The sequence below is a fragment of the Schistocerca cancellata genome, chromosome 6, assembly GCF_023864275.1.
Source record: "Schistocerca cancellata isolate TAMUIC-IGC-003103 chromosome 6, iqSchCanc2.1, whole genome shotgun sequence".
NCBI lineage: Eukaryota > Metazoa > Arthropoda > Insecta > Orthoptera > Acrididae > Schistocerca > Schistocerca cancellata.
Window position 1 is genome coordinate 269,194,460 of NC_064631.1, and position 22,465 is coordinate 269,216,924.

Consider the following 22,465-nt stretch of genomic DNA (forward strand, 5'->3'; position numbering starts at 1 on the left):
TGTATTTTACCCCTGCCACCTTCAGAATTTGAAAGAGAGTATTCCAGTCAACAATGTCAAATGCTATTTCCAAGTCTACAAATGCTAAAAACTTACATTTCCCTTTCCTTAATCTATCTTCTAAGATAAGTCGTAGGGCTGTATTGGCTCACGTGTTCCAACATTCCTATGTAATCCAAACTGTCTTCCCCGAGGCCGGCTTCTACCAGTTTTTTCATTTGTATGTAAAGAATTCGTGTTAATATTTTGCGGCTGTGACTTTATTAAATTGGTAGTTCAGTAATTTTCACCCCTGTCAACACCTGCTTTCTTTGGGATTGGAATTACTATATCCTTCTTGAAGTCTGATGGTATTTCACCTGTCTCATACATATTGCTCACCTGGTGGTTTAGTTTTGTCATGGCTGGCTCTCCCAAAGCTATCAGTTGTTCTAATGTAATGTTGTCTACTCCTGGGACCTTGTTTTGACTGAAAGGTTTCAGTGCTCTGTCAAATTCTTCATGCAGTATCATATCTCCCATTTTCATCTACGTCCTCTTCCATTTCTATAATATTGCCTTCAAGTGCATTGCCCTTTTATAGACCCTCTATATACTCCTTCCACATTTCTGTTTTCCCTTTATTGCGTAGGACTAGTTTTCTGTCTGCGCTCTTGATATTCATACAGGTGGTTCTCTCTTCTCCAAAGGTTTCTTTAATTTTCCTGTAGGCAGTATCTATCTTACCCCCAAGTGATACATACCTCTACATCCTTACAATTTTCCTCTAGCCATCCCTGCTTAGCCATTTTGCACTTCCTGTCGATCTCATTTTTGAGATGTTTTATTCCTTTTTGCCTGCTTCATTTACTGCACTTTTATATTTTCTCCTTTCGTCAATTAAATTCAGTGTCTCTTCTGTTATCCAAAGATTCCTGCTCCCCTTCAGAGCTACCCATTCCTCTTCCACTGTATTTCGTTCTCCTATTCTTGGCAATCGTTCCCTAATGTTATCTCTGAAACTCTCTACAACCTCTGGTTCTCTCAGTTTATCCAAGTCCCATCTCCTTAAATGCCTACATTTCTGCAGTTTCTACAGTTTTAATCTACAGTTCACAACTAATAGATTGTGGTCAGAGTCCACATCTGCCCCTGGAAATGTCTTACAATTTAAAACCTGGTTTCTAAATCTCTGTCTTGCCATAATATAATCTATCTGAAATCTTCCAGTGTCTCCAGGCCTCTTCCATGTCTTCAGCCTTCTTTCATGATTCTCAAACCAAGTGTTAGCTATGATTAAGTTATGCTCTGTGCAAAATTCTACCAGTCGGCTTCCTCTTTCATTCCTTACCCCCAGTTCATATTCTCATAATACTTTTCCTTCTCTTCCTATTCCTACTATTGAATTCCAGAACCCCATGACTATTAAATTCTCGTCTCCCTTAACTATCTGAACACTTTCTTTTATCACATCATACATTTCTTCAATCTCTTCATCATCTGCAGAGCTAGTTGGCATATAAACTTTTACTACTGTGGTAGGTGTGGACTCTGTAACTAACTTGGCTTTACAGTTACCACTTGTAATACACTTGACTCCAGCAAATCGGCTATTCCTTGCACATATGGGTGCCCGATTAACAGAAGTGCTTGATTATTGAGTGTGAGTGAAATTTAGTTTCATCACTTAGGGACTACAGTTTATTAAATCCAAAATCATATTTAAGAACTTAGTTCTTACATGTATTTATATCTGTAGTACCATTCACTATGAAATGCGGTCCGAATTTTTAGTTTTTGCAGTGATGATACACGACGCCGGCATGCAACCACTTTACAGGCATTGCATCAATACTGCATGTATCTGGTTGTTGGATAATATATTCCAGAAAAATGTTTGCAGCTTCAGCACCAGCAATATGAGAAATCATCTTGCTGTCTTCTCCTATGTCCTCTTCTTCATCAGTTTCATCATTACTTTTCTGCACAGTTTTGATTATTTCTTCATGTGTTAAAATTTGATCTATCTCACAGTTTTCTCATTTCAGATACTTAGCGACATATTGTTCGTAGTTTCTCCTCCTGAATGTATAGCATTGCTTAACATTGTAATAAACTAACAACATTGTTGTGCGCATCATTTATGCTTGACTGATGTGAGCCAGGTTACAGTGAGACCAGACAACTGAGAGTCATATTAATGAGAGTTAATGTACATAAACTCAAAAAATTGGAGAGCTACTTGCAAGGGAAACTCCCCATTACACCCCTCTCAGATTTATTGGTAAGAGGGCCCAGCAGACAGCCCATCAAAAACTGAACCCAGATCAAGCACAAAAACAGCGAGAAGGTGTACTGGACTGTAAAAAAAAATAGCAGTGAACGGTCCAAGAACAAGAAGTGCAATATAGAGTAGCCAGGGAGAGAAATGGTGTCATGGTTAAGTGGTGACAGTGTTGGACTGCCATGTGGGCAAGCCTTGTCCAACCCCCCCCCCCCCCCCCCCAATCCGCTTTGATAAAATTTGTGTCTGTATTGTGGTGTAACAGCCATTTGCATTTGCAACAGTGAGGCGTAAGATAGGGACCTATAATGACAGCTGACTCTGCACAACTACTGTTACTAGCAGCCGAAAGGTAGTGGCTTTCGAATGGAAACCACAAATGTTTGATGACAAGGTGATAAGTCAACCAAATTCTTGCGATGGTAACGTTTTCTTACCACACGAGTCATTTTCTATAACCAGTGTGTAGTATGACAACTGCCATAAGTACAGAAAGAGAACAAACATTTCAGTGAGCAGACGGACAGTTCATAATGTTGTGTAGGAAAAAGAGGGAGCCTTGAACACAGCTCACCTGCATGGCAGTCCAGCACCCTGGCCATTTAACCATGATGCAGTTGCTGATTCAAGCGGCTCTTTATTGTACTTCATGTTCTTGGACCGTTAGCTATTTCAAATTTTTTTTTTTCTTTCTTTTTTTTTTCCACAGTTCAGTACACCTCCTCCCTGTTTTAAAGCTTGATCCGTATTCAGGACTGTCTACTGGGCCATCTTACCACTAAATCTGAGGGAGATGCAATGGGGGGTTTCCCTTGTCACTATGTCCGCAGCTCGTGGTCGTGCGGTAGCGTTCTCGCTTCCCACGCTCGGGTTCCCGGGTTCGATTCCCGGCGGGGTCAGGGATTTTCTCTGCCTCGTGATGACTGGGTGTTGTGTGCTGTCCTTAGGTTAGTTAGGTTTAAGTAGTTCTAAGTTCTATGGGACTGATGACCATAGATGTTAAGTCCCATAGTGCTCAGAGGCATTTGAACCCTTGTCACTATCTAATAAGCTGGAGGATCATTAAGTCAAAACAACAAATATTAGCATTATTATCTAGTTCTGTGAGAAACTAGAAAAATTTTATCAGTATGACAACAGCTTATAATACGAAGAAAGTACTTGTAATTTGATGATAGGTCAGTGGCATGCTCCCATTTTAAATTCTTGAGTGTTTTGCTATTATACTAAAGGGAAAACACCATTCACATTGCTGTCGGATTCTGGTGTAGAATAATTTTTTCTTCACTGCTTGAATTGTCACTGTTCTCTTCATATGTATAAATAAATTTTTGACACATTCTTTCAAAAGGCCTTCATTATTAGCTTCCTCTACGATTGCACTTGCAGTGCTGTTCGCAATTTTTGTCGAGGTCTCACTTGTCTGTTGACTGACAACTTCCATAAGAAGATTCTCCACTTCAGGGCAGTAAATTTTTCCTTGTTTGCAAAAACATAATTTTTATTTGCAGTCATACGCCTTCGGTGGCATTAAAATGACAGTTGTATGGAGGAAGCTGAACAAGTCTGAACAGAGCAAGTTATGATTTACCCTTCTGCTTTGACTCAAGATGACATATTTCAAGTAAAGAGCATAGTTTGCACAAGTTAGTAAGACAATGCTGCGTTGGAAATATCTAGCTCATCTGGAACATCTTTTTATGAAAAACTTCACTCAGTGCAACATGTAGTTGTGCATATGAGAAGCGTGCCATCTCAGTCCTGTGATACCTGACCGGAGTGTCTTTTACAGTGGTACTATGAATTGTGTTGGCCATTTTGCTGTGAGTCTATAACAGAGGTAGCACTGTTATTTACAAGTCTTTTAGAGCAATATTAGCAGCACATTCCACCGTGTGTGTGTGTGTGTGTGTGTGTGTGTGTGTGTGTGTGTGTGTGTGTGTGTGTGTCAGCAACAAGATGTAAGGCAGCAGGCAGACAATTTTGCCAAATCATGACACAAAATGCACAAATCATTTAAAAAAACAGCAATCGTAATCTCAGAAGTCTGCAAGATGTCTGTTTTTAAAATAAAAATAATGTTGTTGTACAGTACCCACAGTCAGAATCACTTGAAATAATGTTCAGCAACTGAGCTGAATCTTCTCTCATTACGTCACATTTGTTGGCTTTAGACAACTTTCAACCAATCACCCACCTTCATCGTAAAGCCTCAGGCTACACTGCAATCCAATGGTCACTACTGTGTTCATCTCCACCCCTGCAAAAAAAGGATAAGTCTCAATGTAACCAAGAATAATGATCAAAAAAAATGACCAACCACAGCATTTCTACAGAGACCCCATGAATTTTCCTCAACTCTATTTGTATCTGGGCCACAGTCCATTTTTCAACTAAAACTGTTATCACCATCAGATAATACTCATCTTCATTAATTTTTGTGGGAAGAGTTACCTGGATCACTAAAGACATCTATCAACAGCTCGCGTTTGTTTGAAATTTTTGCATGAAACTCTTACAAGGTTTCTTCTTATCAGCAGTGGTAGTGATGAATCTTCTTCTGAGATTTGATCTGGCAGACTGGTCTTGTGTGAATAGTAAAATTCAATAAAAGAACCAAACATTACAACACTTCTGTTTGAAGTTTTAAAATGTAATATTTCTTTATGTCAACCGTTATGAAAAAGCTAGGTTTACAACTCGTGGAGAACACCTAAATTGATCTGGTAAGAATAGAGTCACACCAGATACAAACAAAGCTTTTGATGAAATAATGCATGAAACAAGCTGTGGAAACAAACAAGCCATCACTCTAACAGTTAGTATGCATTGAATACAGTGAAGGGGGCCAAATCTGGTTGAAACTGGACCCTTTCCAACCAGATTTGGTCCAATATTACCAATCCAAAGCGAGAACAGGTGGAAGTTAATACCGGTCTATGCGGCTCATATAGACCTTTGCCTCACCCAGACGTAAATTCACATGAAAGTTATCTATCATTTTTGCATTGTAATGTGCAGGTCTTAGGAAACAAAATACGTTTTTTACTCATTTATCACAGTGTTGGCTCTCTATGTTGTTGTTGCAGAAGTCCAGATATCAGTAGACATCATACATTGTTTCAAATTAGGAGACATAGTCCATCAACATTCTACTGTGGAACACACAATAAATGGTTTTGCAATTTAATCAAGAAAATGTAATTTTATGACACCCTAAGAGAAAATGCTTTAGGTAGAAAGTTCCGTGTTGACAAAGATTTCGAATTTGCAATTTCCTTTTCATGTTTCATACTTCCATTTCTTTGTCGTAGGTATGTTTAGAACCTCTTGTGGAATTTTCAATGATTTCCTGAAATAGTTTGATGGGGTTTTGAGTAAATTGTCAGTTTGCAGATGTGTAAATCTCATCATACTTTGTGAGCTGAACATCAACATGTTACATGGCTGCCAGTGTAGCTAACATCTTACAGATTGTATCCTATCTTATGGAGCTAAAGATCTCTACTTCACCTAGTACCCACAAGAATAGATAACACACAGCAGTTTAACTGATATGTTATAATAGATTACGACCATGTCATTTCAGCAGACAACCTCTCAGATCATTTAGGTCATACACTAGTGTTAAAATTTAATACCGAAATCAAACAAAGAAAAGTGTACTAGCACAAGAGAACACTGTCTGCAAACAACATTGCTAAGCTAAAACCAGAAACCTTGGGAATCCGTTATGACTACCACTGGGATCAAAAATAAATGGAACATCTTTGTAGAAGTTCTGAATGGGCACATAAATAGTACCATCCCATTACAAAAGTGAGTGTTCAGAAATACACTTTAAAATCAAAATATGTGCCATTAGATGTTAAGACAAAAGATCTGAAAGAAAAAGTGGAAAACATGTATAGCTTGCACAGACTGACAACTATGAGTAAAAAAAAAAATAGAAACTAAAGTTAATAATGTAGAATTAACTTTGAACAATTATGCTATTTCTGACCCCCTTCTAGGTAGCAATTCTTGTAACAATCACTTTATAGATACTCTGAAAATGATACGCAGGATACATTTCGGTCCACTAGCGAACAGAGCTGCAGTACACTACCCGCAGTAAGCACACTTGACATTCTGCAACTTATTGACAGCCTCAGAAAAAAAATCTGCAGGATTAGATGAAATTTCACCATATCTATTGAAGAAATGTAAATATGTGAAACCATTAGTAAATGTAATACACCAGGTATTTTGTAACAAGATTAAACTGACTGTAGTCAAACCCTTACACAAAAAGGGGAAACAAAGCATGTTAAGAACTACAACAAAGTGATTGAGAAAACAGCATTAAAATTAATCTTGGAACATTACAACAGTGCTGACGTATTATGTCATTTCCACCATAATTTCAGAAGAAGTCAAAGTACGTATGTCAGTGACAGTACAATTTTTTCATTATGTATGTGAAAAAGTAAATGAAAAGTCCCAAGCAGCAGGAGTACACCTAGATCTCTCAAACGCTTTTGATAGAGTGCACCATGACATGGTCTTATCAAATATTGCGATGAGTGGTGTCACTGGAAAACTCATGCAAGTTTGAAACTTATTCAAAAGGTAGACGACACTGTGCAGAAATTATGTATGATAGTGGAGAAATTCTGAGAGGAGATGGTCAAGAATAAGAAATATACATTTTGGCATTCCTGAGGGCTCCATTTTAGATCCATTCCTATTTCTATGTTATGTAAATTATTTCCTGAGTGCTCTAGACGATAAGCATTTGATTACTATATTTATGCATATGACTCACCTGGTTTCTCTTGCGCTGATAGAAACAAATAATATTCACTTTAAACTGTGTAGTCCAAGTTGGCAAAATAGTTTGTTTGAAGAAATTCTGCCAAAAATTTGTTTGGAATGTAAACGTTTGGGTTTATACTTTCTTGGAAGCAGCAAGTTCACCATGTCTGCAAAACAGAAAGAACATCCAGTCTATAAGTATTCTGAAATTATCACCATTCTTTAATTCTGAAACCCTATGGACTATGTATTTTGGATTAGTATATTCCTCCTTGTTTTAATAGTACTATACGGTGGGACTTGCAACACAAATACGAAGAAGGTTTTCGTAATGCATTTGAGGGCATTGGGGATCATAACCAATGTAAAACAAAGAACATGGTCAAAAACTTCTTTGCTAAGTTCAGTATTCTCACACTGTATGCTATGTATATGCTGTATAACTTTATTCAAGTGAAAGAAGGCACTAAGGTCACAAATAGGAACATGGAAATTCACAACCATGATACAAGGTACAGAACAGACTTCCATATGCTTAACAGAAGATTAATGGCAAAATGTGGGAAGATTAATAGCAAAAAGCCGCTATGTCAAAGGAGCTGTTTTTCAAAATTTGTTACCAAATAAACTTAAGATGTTGATTGGGGATGCTTTTAAAAATTGACTCAAGCAATGACTTCCCAAAAAAGTCTTTTACACCCAGGGTGTTGTATGAGTGATATGGCTTATTACTGCAGTTAAGGGAAAAAAATTCAGTAATTGGCTGTTGTTTTCTTCCTCTGTCTCTGTTGGATATTTAGTGGTGGTCCCATTTATTTCACGCAGTTTCCCAGCGGCACACACATTTTTCCAACAGGTGCTTCTGGTCTCTGGGGAACACAGCCGCAATATCAAACATACAGCCTCATTGATCAGAATGTTTTCCTGATAGGACTGCTGACTTGTAGCCAAAACAAATAACCTGATCTGTGTGGGTCCATATGAGATTTCTAGTGGCCTATGAGTCATCTTGTCATGGTGCAAGCAAAAAGTTTGTGGCTATCTCTAACTCAGACAGCAGTGTGTAATTAATGCCAACCCAATATAAGTTTGTACTTGTGTCCTTTCTAGGTTATTATTACAGTAACAAACCAATTTTCTGATTATAGTAACAAACAGAAGTTACAGAAAAAACATTACATACAACGTATCAACTTTACTAAGAAGCATATATTTAAAAAGAAAGATGATGAGACTTACCAAACAAAAGCGCTGGCAGGTCGATAGACACACAAACAAACACAAACATACACACAAAATTCTAGCTTTCGCAACCAACGGTTGCCTCGTCAGGAAAGAGGGAAGGAGAAGGAAAGACAAAAGGATATGGGTTTTAAGGGAGAGGGTAAGGAGTCATTCCAATCCCGGGAGCGGAAAGACTTACCTTTGGGGGAAAAAAGGACAGGTATACACTCGCGCGCGCACACACACACACATATCCATCCACACATACACAGACACAAGCAGACATTTGTAAAGGCAAAGAGTTTGGGCAGAGATGTCAGTCGGGACGGAAGTACAGAGGCAAAGATGATGTTGAAAGAGAGAGAGAAGCATGCTATATAAGAGGTTGCAGCTGTATGATAGGGAAAGAACTTGCAATACTTATTGAGAAAAAACGTATGATTTTTTAGAAAATTACAACTTTTTCCATAAATTCATCAAAAGAATCGAAACAGTGACTTTGTAGTGGGTGTTTCAGTTTGCATCTTATTTTACGTGGGCATGTGGCTGACCTGATGTCTGCTGGAAGATGATAGTGAACAGTCATGCCAGTTCACAAAATTTTGTACAGTTTTTGCAGTAAAGTTACTAAACTTACGTGTCTACTTAGGGTATCTCGGGATGAATTTTAAATACTGCATGAAATATTTCCTTCTTGGTTCTCATCCCAACCAGTCCCACCTCTCTCTCTCTCTCTCTCTCTCTGTTTTAATATATTGAGTCATTGTCAGTGTGTCTTTTAAGTCTGTAGTGTGTCGTTGGGACAGTGTTCCAAGAAGATTGCTTAAAGAAAAAACTTCAGTCTCACTAAGTGCATAGTTCATGTTCTGCAAGTGCATTGATGCCAGCAAGTGCCCTAAAATCAAAATCATTAATATGTTTTGGTATTTGTTTCCCCATTATTTTTACCATAATTCATTGTTTAAATGTTCACTTGTTTCTACAGCTGTCATGAATAAATAGTGAGTGTAATTTATCTTTGAGAAATTTTAATGTAGTTCTTGCATCTTTTGACTCTTTCTTGTTTCAGTATGACGAAGGATTTCAGCTATTGTTGGAAATTAAAGATCAACTGATTGATTCATCAACTTTTGAAAATGAACTGTTGCAGCTGGAATGGAAGTTCTTTTTCAGTGTTTATCTTTCTATACCAGAGTGGAAAATACCAACCTCCTACGCACAAGTTGATTGTATTTCAAATGGAGTTGCTGCATTCAAGAGGATAATTGAACTTATTAAACATAAAAGTATGAAATTCTGTCTCTGAAAGTATGTGATACTATAACTTACGAGTATATAATCTACTGTAATACATTTTTAATACCAGTCAGAATAATTATGCTACCACAAGTAGTTAACCTTCTAGGTTGCCCTTGATGGCTAAGTATTTATGTCACCTAGTTTAATTTTTTTTTTTTTTTTTTTTTTTTTTTTTTTTTTCATGTGACTAAAATACACCCCCTCACCTGCCCAGCCTCTCCCTCTAACACATTGTCACTAGCCGCCATTAATGAACTGTGCCTGTAAAAAAAGTTTAAGATTTAAAAGCATGAAACACTCCCTCTCAGTCAATCCAGTAATCCTTCCTTGACATTGGGTCTTGGGTGACTTTTCCTGTTCTCTTAAGCCTTCCAAGTCTCTCTTCTGTAACCTCTCATTTCCCCTACCAAAAGGCTAAGCCTAAAAAAAATTAGAGTTTTATGTCTTTCATTGTGTTTCTGTCTTGTTCCACACGATGAGCAGATTTTCAGTTTCTTGGTCAGGGGGGAAAAAAGATGGCACATCTGAACAGAAATGATCACAATGTGGCACTTTTTTTTCATGAGACACATTTCTGTTATGCATATTGACTTTTTAAAGAAATAGTTACTTTGAAATTACCACAGAATTGCACAACAATAATGTTTAAGTGATAGCACTAGTTTTTTAAAACACAGTGGAAAATGCATAAGGAAGTTTCTAAACACAGAAGCTGATAGTCAGTGGTGTAAATAATGGTCTTGCAGACCCCACAGTGTGTGGGGAAGGGAGCTCCACATAGACATTACTGACTTATTTTTAAGTGCAATGTAGTTGTGGAACCTCATTAAGGAGAAGTGAACAGAAGTGTGCCAGGAAGCATTCAGTGCCCTTTGTGGTTTAATGTTAACAAGGATGATATAGCATGTAGGGGCCACCTTTTATCATAGCGCGTAGATTCCACGAGTGTTATTTTTCTACATAAGCAATGGCTGGTACACCAGCTAGCACTCTGGACTGTGCTATCTTGTTTATTGTGTATATCCTTTGATTGGTGTTGATAACAATTTGCTCTCCTACTGACAATCCCTCAAGTATTTTTGTATGCCTGTGACAGTCGCAGTGTTACTGTGCAAGTAAACTGATAATAGAAACTGACTCAAACTTTACAATTGTGTACACCAGTTACCTGTCTAATGCAGTTTATTTCTTCTTCATCTAAGCTCTGCTTGCTTTAATGTCAAATGTATTGCTTGTTTTGCATAGGCTGTTTGTAAAGGTATGCATTAAGTTAAAAACTACAAATTCTAGGAGCAGGTTATATTTAAGTGACGCCAAAAAGAGAAAATTAATATCCTGCCAAGACTTAGTTAAAAGACATTAAAGATAGATACATTAATCCATTGATCAGCTACATGCCCGGAACATATATAGTAACAAAAGTGAATGCAAACAAATCGGACAATTTGAAAGTTACAAAACTGAAACCAGTGGAAGACAGTTTGAAAGTTCATAGAGGACATGATACCAGCTGTGACAATGAATGTGGCCTAAATTCTGCTGATGTACAATTTGAAAATAGTCCATTAGCAATACACACTGATTCATCACCACTAGACTGTTCTTCACAACTTCAAGATAATCAGCAAAATGCATCTTTTAGCACTGATACAGGATTATTGCAAGGTAAAATGAATGAAGACACAAAACTAAAAATTATAAATAGTGGACCACGCAAACCTCAGGGTCCTTTCTCTGGGGACATTAAGAGCAAAAGATTGTTTAGCTGTGATTATTATTGTATGAGGGTAATCCCAAAAGTAAGGTCTCCTTTTTTTTATAAGTACAGAACTCTGTTTGTGTGGCAGTTGATCACACTGTTATGAAGAGTGCTTAATGCACTGTGTGTAAACATGCGCACACCGCGCTGAGGTGCTCAGACTTGGCTTGGCAGCCGTTGAGAATGGAGCTCCCATTGGATGTTACCACCAAGTGCGAATTGCGCGGAGTTATTCAGTTTTTGAATGCAAAGGGCACTGTGCCAATTGAAATCCATCGCTAATTGATGTAAGTGTATGGTGAGTCATGCATGGATGTCAAAAATGTTCGTAAGTGGTGTAGAGAGTGTGCAGCTGGTCGGATCGAAATTCACGACGAACAAAGGAGCAGGAGACCGTCAATTTCTGAGGAGGCAGTGTTGAAGGTTAGGCAAAGCATGCGTGAAGATCGGTGGATCACCCTGAATGATCTCTGCATGTTGGTTCGTGAGGTTTCCCGAAGCACTGCTCACAGAATTTTAACGGAAACATTGAACTACCGGAAGGTTTGTGCAAGATGGGTGCCACGCATGGTGACTGAGGACCACATGCAGCAACTAGTTGATGCTTCCCGCGCATTTATTCACTGCCTTGCAGCCGAACAGGACAACTATCAGGACACAATTGTCACGGGTGATGAAACCTGGGTATACCGCTTTACACCTGAGACCAAGCAACAATCACACCAGTGGCGACATCCTTCTTCGCGAAAGTCGCGGAAATTCGAACAAACACAGTCTGTCGGTAAAGTCATGACAACCATTTTTTGGAATCGGAAAGTGGTATTTTTGGTCGACTTTATGCCCACTGGGACCACAAGTAACACTGACAGGTACCGTGAGACTCTGAAAAAACTCAGACGGGCAATTCAGAACCGGAGAAGAGGAATGTTGAGTAAAGGTGTACACATTCTCCATGACAACGCTCACCCACTCATCACTCGGCAAACCGTTACTCTCCTGCAACAGTTTCAGTGGAACATTATCACCCTCCCACCCTATAGTCCTGACTTGGCACCCAGTGACTATCACCTGTTCCCTAGGTTAAAAGAACATTTGGCTGGAAAGCGATTCAGCTCCGACGACGAGGTGAAAGAAGAGGTTCATAACTTTCTGAACAGCATGGCGGCGAGCTGATATGACATGGCCATACAAAAAGTGCCACAGCGTCTACAAAAATGCATCAACAGAAATGGCAATTATGCCGAAAAATAGCTGAATGTTCAAGCTGTAAACTGATGTAAACCATTGTAGAAATAAACAGGTCTATTTACTTATAAAAAAAATAGGGTACCTTACTTCTGGGATTACCCTCATAATTATACCACAACAGATCAGAAAACTGAATGAATTTGGCTATGCTATTGCCCTACTTTAAATGCAATATAGTGTGTAGCACACTGATTATTCAAAGGTGGAGAAAATGCATGCCGTGATGGATAAATTAATGGTTTACAAGGTCCAAGCAAGAAAGTACGTAAACATGCACTATACTTTTAAATGTGTGTGTTATTTAAAGGATGTGGAAACATGGTAAAGGCATTAACACACTTTCAATGAAGAGCATGACTAAATGAAAACTATAATTTCTAGAATACTGGATGTAACAAGCACATTATGTCTATGTTAGATTACTTTCCATGGCCATCATGAATATGAAACAGGGGAACAGAGTGGCAGTTTCTTAATTGTGACATACCTCCTCTTCAGATTTAATCCTCTTCTGAGGGCACATCTTTCAAATGAAGAAACAAAATATGTAAGCCCACAAATTTTAAATGAGGTGATAAAACTATTAAATGATTGTGTTTTAAGAATGAATCATCAGTGAAATTAAACAGCAGTCATTCTGTCACCGATTGTAGATCCAATCCATGATATATCAAGAAAAGATCAACTTCTTGTTGTTGTAAGAGATTTGCACTTAGATTTAAGCAATCCAGATGTAAGGGAGTTTCAAATAAAGGAATCCTTTTTAGGATTCTATGAGGTAAGGGACCATGATGCTGAGATTTTTGAAAAAGTAATAACAACAGACTTAGAGAAGATGAACATACAACTGGATAGATATAGAGACCAAGGATACAATGCTATTGCATCTATGAGTGGCAAATAGGTTTGCAGTCAAGAATCAAAGTACAGTTTATATATTGATCAACACATAACTTTACTTTGGCACTAAATGATTCTGACACGAAAATAGTTTATGTGCAACAGCTTTATAAGAAAATGGAACAAATAACAAGTCAGGCTATTTTAGAAGAATTCACCATATGTAAACAGGGACAGGAATATTTTGCGTAAAATATAATGTGACAAAAAATACAAAAGTTCCAGTTTTTACCAACATAATGCATAATACACAGTTTTTACAAAATTTAACAAAATTTGGCATGTCCTCAGTTTCAGTGTATTTTTTTTTTTTAATTTGAAGGCTGCAATTTATTAATATTGATAAATGTAGTTACTTAATGTTGAAATCAGATCTTCTTTTTTCTCAGGGTGGAGGTATGCATGTAACATTAAAATTACTGTTCTTTCTCGCATAAAGAACTGTTGCCCTGAATGTGGTGTCGGCTGGTAACATTTTTATCTCTCAGAATTAAGTTTCCCAACCCTTTTATGCAACAAATGGTAGCAAAAACTGTTTGAACTGTCAAGATATCTATTACAGTGCTTCAATTACACTGCCTTTTTTTTTAATGTACTTGTAAATGCAAAAACCACCAAATTGACACTTTAGGTTTGGTATGATTTCTTGTGGAAAGGTGTTGGGAAATGTGACATTGGTGGATAAAACTGCTTCCTCTATTCCAAGTTTGAAGGTATATTCTTTATTGTGCAAAAAGAGCAAAATGGAATTTTTGTGTTGAAAATAGTGAACTTTCAATAATCATGAAGGCAAAATATTTCACGCTGAGGTGAAGGAAACGTTGAATCGCTCTGGATTTATGCCTTCAAACTAGACTGTCAACTTTTACAGTTGTAGATCCAAGCAAATCTGCATTCACAAACTTATGTTTTGTTTTGATCCTGTGATGATAAAGATGAATTCATCAATGATATGACAGGCAGCTGGTTGTGTGAACCTGGACGAGTAGGTCCCTGGAGTGCAGATATTCTGAACAGATACAAAGTCACTTCAGAAAATAGTGAAATACACTGGAGTGCAAAACTTAAGGACGAAAGTAATTTCTGCATGATGTGACACTGCCAAGTAACATAGCTCAATGAAACTTGGACCATAGGTTGAAAGAACCGCTACAGTATAGTACAAAAGGTAACAAAGACAGTGATTACACTGAAGTCACCGTGATGTGTGATAGTCCCCTGAAACTAAAGAAAGATGGCAGTGCGTGCTCTGCAACAGCTCACATGCAGGCCACAAGGTTGGTAAGGGTCTTGTGATATGGTGTTCCATTCTTCCACCAACGTGATTTACAACTGCTGGATGGTCATTGCTGCATGTGGATGTGTTGCAATACATCTCCCCAATGCATCTAATATGTACTTGATGGGTTCTAAACCGAGGGAACGGGCAGGTAAATCCTTTCACTGAATATCCTCTCATTCTAATAGCTCCTCCATCTCCGCTGTTTGATGTGGTCACACATTGTCGTCCATAAAAATGAAATCAGGGCTAAATGCATCCCTGAAAAGATGCACACTGGGAAGGAATATAGTCTCACAATAGACTGGTGAGTATTTTGTGTTCAGTGATTTGCAGGTCAGTATTCGCATACAACATTATGCTTCCCAAACCACAACACATGGACCATCAAAATGATCATGTTCAACAATGTTCCTGGGTACATTGTGTGTTCCCACTTCTCGCCATATGAGGGTGCGTCAAGAATCACTACTCAGACTGGATGTGCTCTCATCCGAGGAGAGCAGCTGACTGCCCTTCTCGTTGGTCCAATCAGTCCCTATGCTGTTGGCACCATTGCAAATGGTGCTGCTGATGTGTCAGAGTCAAGAAAACATGATGTACTGGTCATTGGGCAAAGAGACCACTCCCTTGCAGTCACATTGCCACTATGGAGTGTGAGATTGTGTGCCTTGCAGTCTTGTTAAAAATGTGATTGAAATTGCACCCACTGTTTGCATGGGTCCATCTACTGCCATAGTTGACTGTTGGCGACCACCTCCTCTCCATAGGGCAGCAGTGCTTTTAGTTCGGACTGGTCCCCATGCATGCGAAACAATGTACGAAACTCCTGGGCCACACTTGTCACACTTCATTCTTTTCCAGTTTCCCAATAATTCTTGCTCATGTGAAGTCATCCAGATGTTGTCTCCAGGCCATGTTGTAAACAATGAATACCACCACACGCTGTCTTTCCCCATTCTTTCAACTGCCTTGTGTTGCAGGGCCAGCCCCATATTTTAAAGAGCTGTGTAGTACCTTTCATTGTGAGCAAAAAATGTGGTTATTTTCGAAAATCTGGTGTTATAATGATTACAGTTTGGCTTCCATGATCAAATACTGACTCGAAGCAGCAATTCCCACATTATAGTGAAGGGTTGACAATTTATCGGCATAATTTATCAGAAGAGAACTTGACTTTAAGGCAGTGCTTTGATTTTAAAATTTTTCCACATTTTATGGTTATGAAGTTATTTTTTCTTTAATTGAATGGGTGCAGAAGATTTAACGTGATAAGTTTCTTTTTTTTATAATGTAAATAAATGAGATGTGTGATTGCTATAAATATGATGTAATTGCAACAGATAGGAATATATTAATTTACAACATAATATTGAAAAAATCATGTAATATGACAAAAACATAGAACATAGAACATAGTCGGAAAAAAAGTTGTTGGTAAATAAAACTGAAATCAGAAGAAGGAAAACACTAATCCAAGCAAGACATGACATCAAAATTGGTTAAGATATAAGATTTTTCTTGCCGCTACCCATAAGTTATTTAACATACATTGAAAATTTCACTAAGAGCTTTGTAAATTCTGTTATTTGATACTGAGATGTGCACAAAATTTAGTGAAATTACCAATAATTAACTGTAATTGTATATGTTATCCATAAGGTAAGTACCATTGGAAAACTCGAAATTAATTAAAAATCCCCCCCCCCCCCCTTTTTTTCCCCAAGATACAGATCTATAATGTTGAGTTTGATCCTCTAACCCTTCTTTGTCCTTCACTGTAGTTGTGATGAATGGATACTTTAATGGTATCTTTGCCTACAAAATGTGAGATTTCGTTTAACATTCTTTATAATGGTAATGTAATAGAGGTAAGGCCACACCACTTTCCTGCATCTTAGTTGGGCAAAGTATCATAAATAGTAACAAGATACACAAGTGTGAGAAGTGGAGTGCAAGCTCAACTGCAGATGTAGATTACAGAGAAATTGAAAGTCACAAAACACCATAAGCAGACAATAAATGCCTCAAAACAAAAAAAAGAGGAAAAGATTCCAAAATGTAGATAGCAAAGAGCAGGGGGTGATAGCTCTGACGCATAAATAAAACATAAATGGATTCTTGAAGAGCTATCCACACAATAGCATACACAAAGCATACTTCTGTAAAGATAATACTCGATACTTCACCACATCCTTTCACTGCCTCTTGTTCCCAGAACTACCCTGCATGCTGACTTGGCCTCTTGCTCCAGACACAGCTCTGTGTACTGCTCCCGCCTATTGTGCTGGGCGAAGCCCCATGTGCTACTTCAACCTCTATCTCCTGTCGCTGCCCTGCATACTGTCACGACCTCTTCCTTTGGGCCCTCCTCCACATACAGCCTCGGCCTCGTGCTCCAGGCCCTCCCCCACACGTCGCCTCAGCTTCTTGCTCCAGGCCTTCCCCACTGGTCACCACAGTTTCTTTCTTCGGGCTGTCCCCCACATGTCACCTCGGCTTCTTTCTCCGGGCTGTCCCACATGTCACCTCGGCTTCTTTCTCCGGGCTGTCCCCCACATGTCACCTCGGCTTCTTTCTCCGGGCTGTCCCCCACATGTCACCTCGGCTTCTTTCTCCGGGCTGTCCCCCACATGTCACCTCGGCTTCTTTCTCCGGGCTGTCCCCCACATGTCACCTCGGCTTCTTTCTTCGGGCTGTCCCCCACATGTCACCTCGGCTTCTTTCTTCGGGCTGTCCCCCACATGTCACCTCGGCTTCTTTCTTTGGGCTGTCCCCCACATGTCACCTCGGCTTCTTTCTTCGGGCTGTCCCCCACGTCACCTCGGCTTCTTTCTTCGGGCTGTCCCCCACGTCACCTCGGCTTCTTTCTTCGGGCTGTCCCCCACGTCACCTCGGCTTCTTTCTTCGGGCTGTCCCCCACGTCACCTCGGCTTCTTTCTTCGGGCTGTCCCCCACGTCACCTCGGCTTCTTTCTTCGGGCTGTCCCCCACGTCACCTCGGCTTCTTTCTTCGGGCTGTGCCCCACGTCACCTCGGCTTCTTTCTTCGGGCTGTCCCCCACGTGTCACCTCGGCTTCTTTCTTCGGGCTGTCCCCCACGTGTCACCTCGGCTTCTTTCTCCGGGCTGTCCCCCACGTGTCACCTCGGCTTCTTTCTCCGGGCTGTCCCCCACGTGTCACCTCGGCTTCTTTCTCCGGGCTGTCCCCCACGTGTCACCTCGGCTTCTTTCTCCGGGCTGTCCCCCACGTGTCACCTCGGCTTCTTTCTCCGAGCTGTCCCCCACGTGTCACCTCGGCTTCTTTCTCCGGGCTGTCCCCCCACATGTCACCTCGGCTTCTTTCTCCGGGCTGTCCCCCCACATGTCACCTCGGCTTCTTTCTCCGGGCTGTCCCCCACATGTCACCTCGGCTTCTTTCTCCGGGCTGTCCCCCACATGTCACCTCGGCTTATTTCTCCGGGCTGTCCCCCACATGTCACCTCAGCTTCTTGCTCCTGGACACCCCCCCCCCCCCCCCACCCTCCACCACCACCACGCGTCGCCACAGCTTCTCGCTCTGTGCACTCCCACACATGTCGCCTCAGCATCTTGCTCTCTGCATGTCGCCTCGGCTTCTTGCTCCTGGCCTGCCCCCATCTGACACCTTGCCTTCTTGCTCTGGGCCCTCCCCCACATGCCGCCTCACCTTCTTGCTTCAGGTCCTCCACTGCATGCCGCCTCGGCTTCTTGCTCCAGTCGCCTCCTCACATTCCACTCCGGTTTCTTACTCCACATGCCGCCCTGCACTCTGCCTCAGCTGCTTCTTACGGGCACTGCTCCACATGCTACCTTGTCTTTTTGCTCCAGGCACTATCCTGCACACGTCATTGGCTTCTTACTCCAGACGCCACCTCACACGTTGCCTCCTCCTGATCTGTGCTCCAGACTCCTCCCTCCCGCTTCCATTTGCTGCTCTTGTTTCTTCTTCCCTACCTCCTTCCCCCTCTTGCCTCTTGATTAATGAACTATTAAGTAGCTTGTCATAAAATCTTATTAGTGATATGAAATAGAATTTTGTTCTCAATAATTATTTAGTTAATTTTGCAGCCATGTATAGGTTGAGAAGTCTGCTTAATAGTTACTAGATTGCTTCATTATTCTTGAATTTTAATGTTTTCTAAGGAAAGATAGAACACTTTAGTTAAAACCAAGCAAGATGGTGGTGAGGTTCTCGCTCTGAAGGGGAAGACTTCAACTGTCTGTCCAGTCATACAGATTTAGGTTTCCCATAATTTTCCTGAATTGTTCCAGGCTAGTACCAGATTGGTTCCTTTAAAAGTGCATTGTCGATTTCCTTCCCCATCCCTGAAACATTCCGTCTCTAAGGTTGATGGGATGTTAAAGCATAATCTTCTTTCATTAAGTTAAATTTCATCTAATTGTTCTTTTCCAGGAACTGACTTAAAAATACATGCAAGGCTGTTATGCCTGTTGATGGATGTTGCATATTGGCTTGTTGACATTCATCTCTGCCTGTACTGGACACTTGATGTTTACCAAATATTAAGAGAACTTCTGGTAATAACACAGATCGCTGGTCTTTCAACAAGGTAAATATTTTCTGTGTAGTTATTTGTAATTGTGCTAATAACAAGTTTGAACTGTAACATTGTTGACAGTTTCAAGTTTTGTTCTTTTATTTTCCATGGGTAACTCATCATCAAGCAAAAAAGTCTTCATTGCTCAAAAACGCGAAGTAAGAGTAATATCCGGTGCCTGCCCATGATCATCTTCTAGACATCTGTTTAAGGACTTGGGCATTCTGACTACTGCTTCACAGAATACTTATTTCCTCATGAAGTTTGTTGTAAATAATCCAGTACAGTTCAGAAGGAACAATCATGTTCATAGTTCCGGTACCGGAATGAAAAATAGTATTCATTACTCTGTGTTAAGGTTTTCTTTAGTGCAAAAAGGGGTGCACGATGCTGCAACAACAAATTTTTATCACTTACCTGGTGATATAAAATGTCTTGAAAGACAGCCAAATAAAATTCTGTAGAAAAACATCTGTGCACTAAAAAAGAGAGAGAGCTTCTAAGTGTTTAGCATGCAGGCACATTTGCAAATTAATTTGTAATGAGAATTTAAAATGACTCGTTCCACACATCATTACAATTTATGTGAGAAATTTTCTGTTTTAAGCTCCCATTTTTGAATCAAGACAGTGCAACTGTTTTCAGATAGTTTTGATGTCATCCATGCTTCATGATTGGCATTGTAGTTTGTGGGCAAAGTATTCATATTTTTAAAACATTATCCATGAAACAAGAAATCTACTCTCTGCTCTAATTCTCTGTACTCCTTTCTGTGAGGACGTGTCAAATATGAAATTTAAATCTGGTTGCTATGTTAGTGGACTGAAATGGACATGACTTTGACAGGATGTTGGTGGGGATGTCTGAAATAGCATTGTGAGGCTGCAGTTAGTGTGACACAACCCACCATTTGCAAGCAAGAAATACATCTGTTGCTTTGCACATAATCACCAAGTTTCTTGCGAAAGAAGATCCCAAAACTGTGAAAATTTTTAGGAAGCTCTGTGTACAGTTTGGGAAGAAATACTTTTGAAGCTCCAAGTATGTGAATGGAATAAAACATATGTGGCAGGATGGGTCACTGTGGAAAATGTACCCCCACCAAAGACAACCACAGACAAGCATGTCACCAGAAAACATTTATGCTGTACAGGACCTTATTGCAGAAGATCTACACACAAATCTTTGACTTACTTAATCCCTTTTACTCCAATGTGGAGCATAGGTCACATATTAGAGCTCTCCATCTGACGCTGTCTGTTGCCATCTTCTTGATGTTACTCCGGGAGTGGCCCAGTGGCTGCCACTTCAACTTCAACAGTCCTGCGCCAGGTTGACCTCGGTCTGCCTCTCCTACTTGCTCCTTGTGGGTTCCATTCTAAAGCCTGCTTTGGAATATGTTGCGGGCCTCTTCTCAGGGTGTGTCTGATCTATCTTCATTTCCTTTCTTTTACGATTATCTTGGATTTACATTGTTGGGTGCGTTGCCATATTTCTTGGTTTGAGATAACATTTGGTCACCGTACTCCCAGTATAGTTCTCAAACATTTATTGATTAAGGTTTGTACTCTTGTTTTAATTTGTGCTGCCACTTTCCTCATCTCACACCCGAAAAAGAGAACAGATTTTACATTTGAGTCAAAGATTTTAAGCTTCGCCTTCAACAAAATTTCATGAGATGTCCAAACTGGTCGCAGCTGGGCAAATGCCCCTTTTCCCTTTTTGATCCTACTTTCGACGTCTTTTGTCGCCCCTCCTCTTTTGGAATCAGTACTTCCCAGATAACAAAAGCTCTCCACCTGCTCAATCTCCTCTTCTTTCACAGCTAGTACATTCTTGTTCTTACTGTTAATCCTAAGCTCTTTAGTCTTAGCCATGTTTATTTTTAATCCAACTCTCTGAGCTTCTGTTTCCAATTCCTTAAGCTTCTCACTCATATCCTTAAAAGTGTGGGACAGAAGGCAGGTGTCATCCGCAAAGTCCACGTCCTCAAGGCTATCACATGGAGTCCATTGTATACTTCTCCTTTTCTCTCGAGTTACCTACTTCATGACACCATCTAATGTCAGCAAAAACAGCAGTGGTGAAAGCAAACAACCCTGCCTTACTCCAGAATTAAAATGAGTGGTTCTGAGAGATTTCCATCCTATTTCACCTGGCAAGTATATTCTCTGTACATGGTCTTCACGATGCTGATGATCTTTGGAGGTACTCCGTAACTCTGCATTGTTTTCCAGATGGCTTCACACTGCACGCTGTAAAGGCTTTTTCAAAGTCAACAAAAGCCAGATACAAAGGAGACCAGTATTCCATGGATTACTCAATAATGATGCTCATGGTGTTGTTTTGGTCTGTGTGCATGATCTGCTTTCTCTGAAAATAGCCTTTTTTTTTCCTGAGCTTACTATCCATGGCCACTCTGAGACGGTTTAAAACAATCCTTGAAAATACTTTACTGGGTTGACAAAAGTGTGATGTCATGCCAGTTGTGGCACTTTGTAAGGTCTCCTTTCTTGGGCAACTTGATAAGGATTCCTTTCCTCCAATCTTCTGGGATGGTTTCTGTTTTCCAGATTTCTTGGGACAGGGGCAGTAACATATCTCCTGTTACTTCATAGTCTGCCTTGAGCATTTCCGCCACCATGCTGTCTACACCAGGTGCCTTGTTATTCTTGCAGATTTTAAGAGCCTTGATAATTTTGCTATTGCTGGAATGGTGAGTATTGATTTGCAGTGCAGGTGCTTCCTGTTGGTCTAGTTCCTCCTGCTGTTGTTCTTCTTGATGGATCAGGGTCATATGGAACACCTCACTGAAATATTCCTTCCATCACTTTAGCTGCTGCTGGCTGTTGGTCAACAGTTCACCCTCTTTCAACTTCACTGGCTTACTTTCATTAAAGCTTTTCGGTTAGGTGATATTATATAGCTCTTTCAAATTGCCCCTTTCTGCTGCCTGTAGAGCTCTTTCAGCAAGCTGTTCTACCTGATTTCTTCTATCAGATCTAGCACTTCTCTTCACTTGCTGATGAACTTCATTGTACCTTGCCCTAAGGCATTGTTTTTTTCATTGTCCCTACTCTGGTTGATCAAGGCCTTTATTTCTCTTCAATCTTCTGCCA

At 40.0% G+C, this 22,465-nt stretch overlaps 1 protein-coding gene across 3 annotated transcripts in view; it reads left to right on the plus strand.

The window, feature by feature from the left end:
- Positions 1-22,465, plus strand: part of LOC126191139 (uncharacterized) — a 265,360-nt gene that overhangs the window by 210,514 nt on the left and 32,381 nt on the right. For all 3 annotated transcript variants that reach the window (XM_049931889.1, XM_049931890.1, XM_049931891.1), the window contains 2 exons: positions 9,354-9,570; positions 19,202-19,358. In XM_049931889.1, the coding sequence (XP_049787846.1) occupies positions 9,354-9,570; positions 19,202-19,358 (374 nt within the window). The remainder of the gene's footprint in view (positions 1-9,353; positions 9,571-19,201; positions 19,359-22,465) is intronic.